Here is a 7368-nt window from a genome sequence, read left to right on the forward strand (position 1 = left end):
CAGAAGGCTTGTTTGTCTAAATTTCTGGGGAGTCTTTTTCCCCGATCAATTTATGTTTCTTGTTTAATCGAGTTCTGGGATTTGCCCAATCGAATTATGACCTTAATTAATTCCTATACCACTCAGTCATTTGAACAAATTTAAAAGTTCAACCACTGTACCGAGTCAGAGCCTCCATCATTCACAAACACATAAGTAGAAGAACCTTACTGTTCAAAACTCACAATCAAGATTGGTCAGAGGAGAAACAATAGAGCCTCAAGATCGGCGATGGGATCAGTCAGCCTTTTGCTTTCTGCTACGAGACTTTTGTGCCGGAGGCGGTCACTCTCTCTTACCAAGCACCGGAGGTTTTGCTGGGGTCTGCCGATTTCTCGACTCCGGCTGACATTTGGGCTGTCGGCTGCATCTTCGGTACTTCCGATTTCAATTCATGCTTTCTTGATTCAATTGAGATTTTAATGGTTTGATTAGTTGATTGAGTGTTTTGTGAATTCTGAAATTGAATTGTAACTGAGATGGTGACTGGGGATGTACTGTTTGTAGGAATCGGTGATGATCCTAATCAAGCTGATAAGCAGCAATTGCGAGAGATTTTCAGGTTCATTTCTTTTCTTTGAAACATTTCCAAGTGTTAGGTTTGACAGTGATTCAAGTCATTTTACATTTAGATGTTTCTTTTTCTGGAACTTTCGAGAAATGAAAAGGAAAAAGAACATGTACTTACTACTATGGTGTGATGATGCAGACAGCTAGGAAAACCGATGTTGAATCAGTGTCCAGGACTCACTTCGCCGGCTTGGGAGACCTACCAAGAATGGGAAGGGGAAAAGATGAAAGCTCGGTTCTATTCAGCAGGAGATTTGCCATCGGATCTGCTGGTAGCTACAGTTTATTTGGAACAAGATGGAGCTGAACTTCTATCGGTAAGTGTTCTTTAACGTGCTGTAATCTGTAATTAAATTTTTTGCTTTACTCATTTAGGACAGTTGTATTTTTGCATCATAACTCACACAACAGAAACAAGATTGAAAATGTGTGGATGCATCATTTAACGTAGTTATTCTTACCAAAACTTATGAGGGATTTTGCATGATGATCGATTTACCTGTCAATAAATGTATCCAGTTCGCGTTTTTGTTTTGACTTTAATTCATCTAATATGTTCTATGCTATACCCAATCTCTCCTTTGTTTAAGTAAATGATGCTCATTCCTCAATTTTAGTTAGAACTGGTCGAGCTTGAACCACTGCTAGTTGTTTTGTGTCCTCCAGATGCTTAGTGAGTGTTAACTAGACCTTCTATGACTAAATGATTGGATGTATGGACTGCATCATATCATATCTTATATTTCTCATTTTTCATTCATCAAAGTCAATATTTCTATAGAGGCAAATTTCTAGTCGGAATCTCATATTTATTCTATACCTAATTAACAAACATTATCTTGTTTACCAAAACAATGCGGCTGAACCAACACAACCAATTTATTTTTGAAGCCTGACTACTGGTCCAATGTACAGAGTATCATTATCAAGGGGGTTATAGCTCATAGGCAGTCATAGCTTTGGTTCATTTTACCTTGGAAGGCTTCCAGCTCACAATAGGTGGCTCTGATAAGTGTGGTTTGATAATGCCTTACTTGGCTTGGCCTCTTTCATTAATAATTTCACTTCTTATATCATTAGATGTTACTATGAAAATTTTGTATGTCCTACTTTGAGTTGTACTTTAGAGTATTGAGCACTGTAGGATTTGTCTATGCAAAAATAGGTTCTATATATTACTGAACTTCACATTCATAGTTTCTCCTTTGTTTTTTCCTTTTCGTTACAAGATTGTATGATTGATTTGCTAATTGTTGTTACCTTCTCTTGCATATGATGAAAAAGAACACATATAATCTGCATATGATCAACTGCTTCTGATTAACCTTATAAGGTAGATTCTAGGGATTATCCCAATCGCAAATGAAGCTTTTGGGTGTACATGGGTTGGAGTTAGGGATCTACTTAAGGGAAAGGGGAATTGTTTTTATAAACAAGATGAAGTTCCTCAAGAATAAATTTGAGACTTCTACAATAAAAATTATAATAGAATAATGTGTAGAAAGCTGGAGTGCAAAAGTTGCTTCTTATTTTATGCTGGAATCAAAAGTAACATAATTAGGGGATTGGCATATTTTAAGTGCCCTGCAAATACCCCATTGAGTTCTTGTTGTTAGATAGTTTCTTTTGATTCTCGTGCAGTTCGCATATGTTTTGTTACTTTTTCTAGAGCTATGAATTAAGTATATGTGATTTTGTTTTCTACTAATTATGTGGGCATTATGCTATTTGAATTTGAGTTTCTGGAATTATATATGAGAATGGGGTAAAGTTTTGAAGAGTTTCAAAGAGGCTATGGGCTGCCGAGCTAGAGTGGAATATAGGGTAGCGGAGGACCTTAATTCCATCAAGTCTATGCTATTGGCTATTGCTTCGAGTTCAAGCTGGATATACGTTAATGATTTAAAATTGACATTTCGTTGCAGCAATTACCATGTTTGTCGAAATTACATTCCCTTTATTCAGTGGTCTCCTTGGATTTTTCAGAGGATTTGCTTTTGCCCCAACAACATATTTTGTAAGCTCACAATCTATTCCTTTAAATTCTAATGAAATAAAATTGAGATTCTGATTTTCTTTTTCACTTGTTTAATGAACTTGTTAATATCTTCAGCTCCCTTGCATAATGTGGCTTGCCTTCCAGACTGCGAAATTGTTGTATTCAACATTGCCAAAGTAAATGAAATAAAGGTCTCTCTGCAATGCTTATTTACTATTTTCCACAAAATTTGTCTAACATCAAAGTGAGGCCAAATAGGTTTTTCCCCAATGAATTAGCTATACACAGACATGATGCTCATTATGCACTTTATTACAGGTGGAACTTCAGACATCCCAAAAACAATTTTTTCCCACCAACTCTGAGTTGTGGTCATGGGAAACCTTCAGTGAAGACATTTCTTCATGGACAGGTGATACAACTCTCACAGTCATTGGTTTCTTAGATCAGTTGAACATCACTATAGACCCCAATGATTATCTACGGTACACCACCAGGTGAGATTAAGCAACTGAACTTCTTTTTCCATTCAATGTATTTGTGAAAAATGTATATCCAATTATATAAGAGAACTTTGCAGAACTAGATGTTTTTAGTGTCGACATAAGTCCATCTGAATCATTTCTGTGTGGTGGTAAGCATCCAATTATCACCGTGTTGTCAGCTGGGAACGCTATGCATGTCTTTGTCAATGACCAGCTCTCAGGTATATATGTAAATTGTTTATATATTTGTGTTGTTAGAAATTACACCAGCTACTTTTGATTTAGAAGGTAAATGATCACCTAGGTCTACCTAAGAAAACTATGCCCCTATATCTAAATCTCAGTTATGTTCTGTAACGATAGGATCAACTTATGGGACTCTGCAAGACCAGAGATTCACTTTTACAGGAGATGTAAACATGCATGTTGGTGTGAATAAATTTTCACTTCTAAGTGTAGCTGTTGGATTGCCTGTTAGTTCTTTGATTTGCATTTTTCACTAACTTTCAATATTTGATATACCAATACAAATTTCGTGTTGACAACTTGATATTGTACTGCAGGTCCCTATAATTTGACTTTGTATGAGTAAGACCAACTAGTGAACTACTTCTCACACTTGCTGAATATAAGCACATGAGTACCCCAAATATGTTTGTCATGTTATATTGGTTCATTTCTGCAAGACTAGCATCTTGATTGACGAGAGAGTTTGCTAGTCAAGTTCTCGGATTTTGGTGACTTAGGGGTGTTGATGTAACCTTACACATTGTAAAGGACTTCACTTGATCTCTATTTTCTAGACATTATACTGTGGAGAGTTGCATGATATAATGTTGAAGGAGGACAGGTGACAAGCTTAAAATTTTTGGGGGCAATGACATATAGGGTCATTTTTTTTTCTTATAAAATTTTGCTTATTTAGAAACTTTATTTTTTATTTTGTTTTGCTTTCTTGTTCTTTTAGAACTGAGATCAAGTCTCATGTTTCTACTTTTGGTTGCAGGCTTTATCAGTTTTGAAATTGCAAAAGGGCAATCAAATGCCTGAAGATTACCCCAGATCTTTCAGAGAAGCAGCTGCAGTTTTCCAGCACGCTCAAGTGTGAGTAATATGAGAATAGCTTACTTTATTGTAAGGCTTCGAACTTTTGGTGTTTTTTTCATTATTGATTCCTGGCACCTTATTTGCATTCATACAGATACGCCTCTGACAAGAAAATTGTCAAGCATATGAGACCCATACCACAAGAGCTTGTGGAGTCCCTTGATGGAGAACTTGATTTCCTTGGATCGTATTTTTTTGTTATTTATTTCTTCTTGTTGTCAGGTTAAATTTATTCTTACCTACAAGGTTTGCCTGTTTCATATCACATTTATTTTCCTTGACCACAAATTGAACTAGAGAAATCCCTTCATCAATAGCCATTGCAATTGCTGAAGGAAAATTGGACCCCATAAGTATGGAGGCCTTTGATCATTTCCCTAGTTCCATTTCTAGACATCGGTCAGATCCCATTAAGATCATTTTCTTTTATTTTGTTATCAGTAACTTCACTTCTTTTTTTTGCTTTAAATTTCTGAAGCCATGGCAATAAAACCAGCTACTGAACTACTTCTCACACTTGCTAAATATAAGCACATGAGTACCCCAAGTATGCTTGGTTATGTTATATTAGTTCATTTCTACAAGACTGGCCGGCATCTTAATTGACGAGAGAGTTGGCTAATGAGGCTCTCATATTTCGATGACTTAGAGGTGTTGATGTGTTGTAGCTTTGGTGTTGATTTTGTTCGGAGCTTGATGCTATAAAATGTTTTCTGTGGCAGATATATAAGGAAGCTGAGGAGTTTGATTATTAGAATGGAGCAAAGGTGGTTGTTGTTTATGGTGGAGCGCCAATGGGTCAGTAGGTTTGTGTCTCTGCAGGCTCACAGGCCATTCTGTTTTCTATGACCACTTCTATGATTCGGGTGTTTCCATTCATGATCAGATTGTGAAACTGGTACAGCAGTACACCTAGCTAGTTCCTTTATTAACTTGTGTCTAGTTGAAATTTTTCATTCATTAAGCATTTGAACTAATGTTCATGATTAGGCTTGTGTACACGAGACGATGATGGATTATTTTCAGAATGATTTTGGATGTGGATTTTATGGTTTCAGGAATTGCCAATTTTAATTTCCAGAATGCATGCATACCAATTGTACAGGGGACTACTAAAATGTGTCATCACAAACTGCAAGCTACAACATAAGCACACCAAAATGTGTGGTTGCAGCTGCACAGACACAACACAAAAACTAATAATAAGTCTATTGTCTGTTTGACAATGGGACAACAGAAAATTGTAGTCTGAAAGCCAAAACAACAACATAAGTTAGTTCAAAGTACTGGCTAAAGTGTATGACAACAACAAATAAGTGTGATTGGACGTGATTACAGATAATATAAAACACGTACTATTAGTGGTCCTTGTTATATTCAGACCACAAAAATTTGTCGTCTAAACAATCTCAAACGACAGTAAATTGTCGTCGTAATGAGATTGACATAACAGAAATCTATTGTCTAAACCATTTCCCAACATCACATATGTATAATTGCAAAATCTTTCACACAACACTTAAATGTCATACAAATCAACCATAGAAGGACACTTAGTTGTCCTCTGATACAATTTACGACCACATATAATTGTCGTGTAAAGTAAATTAACACAACATTTAAGTGTTGTTGTATGAGAGAAGACACTACATATGAGTCTTCATATTTCTTATTTAAGGGCATTCAGACCACACAAATAAGTCTTGCAATATGCTTCACAGAATAGTATTTCAAAAAATATGTCATTGTTTTGTTTATCAAACAATACAAAACCGTTGTTTGAATGCTTTTAAAGAAACAGATCACAATGTTCCCAAAATGCAAAACTCATCAGACGACACATTTTTTATGTCGTCTGAAAATTCGGACGACAGAACTCTTCTGTCGTTCGATACGCCCAAGACACGACATCGTACTAGACGACACATTTTGGTTCGTTCAGACGACAGAACAGTTCTGTCGTCTGAAGGCCTTTTTGACATAGTGTAGCTGTGAATTCGTGTCAATGCTCAAAACAACTATCTCACCATGCTTAACCCTTTCTCTAACACTGTAATACTTTAAATCAATATGCTTAGAATTATTTGATCTTTTACTGTTCTTGCTAAAGAAAACTGCTGCTTCATTATCGCAATAAATCACAAGTGTGTCTGCCACAATGTGACTTAACACTTTGGTCTGCATCAAGAAATTCCTGATCCAAAGTCCTTCACACACAGTTTCATATACTGCAATAAATTCAGCTTGCATGGTGGAGGTTGAAACTAGAGTTTGCTTCATGGTTTTCCAAGCAACTGCACCTCCTGCTAGCATGTACACGTATCCACAAGTTGACTTCTTGGAGTCTGGATAATTCCCTGCGAAATCAGAATCTGAAAATCCAACAAGTTTCAGATCCTCCACTTGCCTATAAACTAGCATATGACTTTTAGTTTTCTGCAGGTATCTCAACACTTTTTTCCCCGCTACCCAATGTTCATGGCCTGGATTAGACTGGAATCTTGATAAAATCCCTACTGCAAAAGACAAGTCTGGCCTAGTGCAGACTTGTGCATACATGAGACTTCCTACAAGTCTAGCATAAGGCTTTGACTCCATAATTTCTTTCTCAACATCACTATTAGGACTCTGCTTCTTGGTTAACTTATCACCTTTGGACATGGGAACTTCTCCAGCTGCACACTTTTCCATACCAAATCTCTTTAAAACTTTGGTAATATAATTCTGTTGAGACAAACCAAGTAGTCTCTGTGCTCTATCTCTTTTAATCTCATTACCTAGTACATAGGATGCTTCTCCTAAGTCTTTCATGTCAAAATTATTTGACAGAAAGCTCTTAGTGTCTTTAAGCAGTTTAATGTTACTGCTAGCCAAAAGTATATCATCCACATAGAGAACTAGGAAAATAAAATTGTTCCCAACTGTCTTCAAGTAAACACACTCATCAACAAGATTTTCTGTAAATCCAAAAGTAGAAATCACATAATCAAATTTCTTGTACCACTGTCTAGAAGCTTGTTTTAGGCCATAAATTGATTTTCTTAACCTGCATACTAAGTTTTCAGTTCCAGCTTGCACAAAACCTTCTGGCTGCCTCATATAAATCACTTCATCTAGTTCACCATTTAAGAAGGCTGTCTTAACATCCATCTGGTGCAGCTCTATATC

The 7368-nt window shown here is 36.3% G+C and overlaps 1 protein-coding gene across 2 annotated transcripts; it reads left to right on the plus strand.

Annotated features, from left to right (window-relative positions):
* Nucleotides 1–803: 803 nt before the first annotated feature.
* Nucleotides 804–3415, plus strand: LOC133738092 (beta-galactosidase 3-like). 2 transcript variants are annotated; one of them, XM_062165545.1, is made up of 4 exons: nt 804–926; nt 2535–2626; nt 2723–2784; nt 2927–3415. In XM_062165545.1, exons 1-4 carry the CDS (start codon nt 907–909, stop codon nt 3107–3109), a joined length of 357 nt encoding a protein of 118 aa, XP_062021529.1. In that variant the 5' UTR covers nt 804–906; the 3' UTR covers nt 3110–3415. The 2 variants fall into 2 exon arrangements, with proteins under 2 accessions (XP_062021529.1, XP_062021521.1); XM_062165537.1 differs by lacking the exon at nt 804–926 and having other exon boundaries at nt 2338–2626.
* Nucleotides 3416–7368: the final 3953 nt, after the last annotated feature.

This window comes from Rosa rugosa, chromosome 1 (assembly GCF_958449725.1).
Source record: "Rosa rugosa chromosome 1, drRosRugo1.1, whole genome shotgun sequence".
NCBI lineage: Eukaryota > Viridiplantae > Streptophyta > Magnoliopsida > Rosales > Rosaceae > Rosa > Rosa rugosa.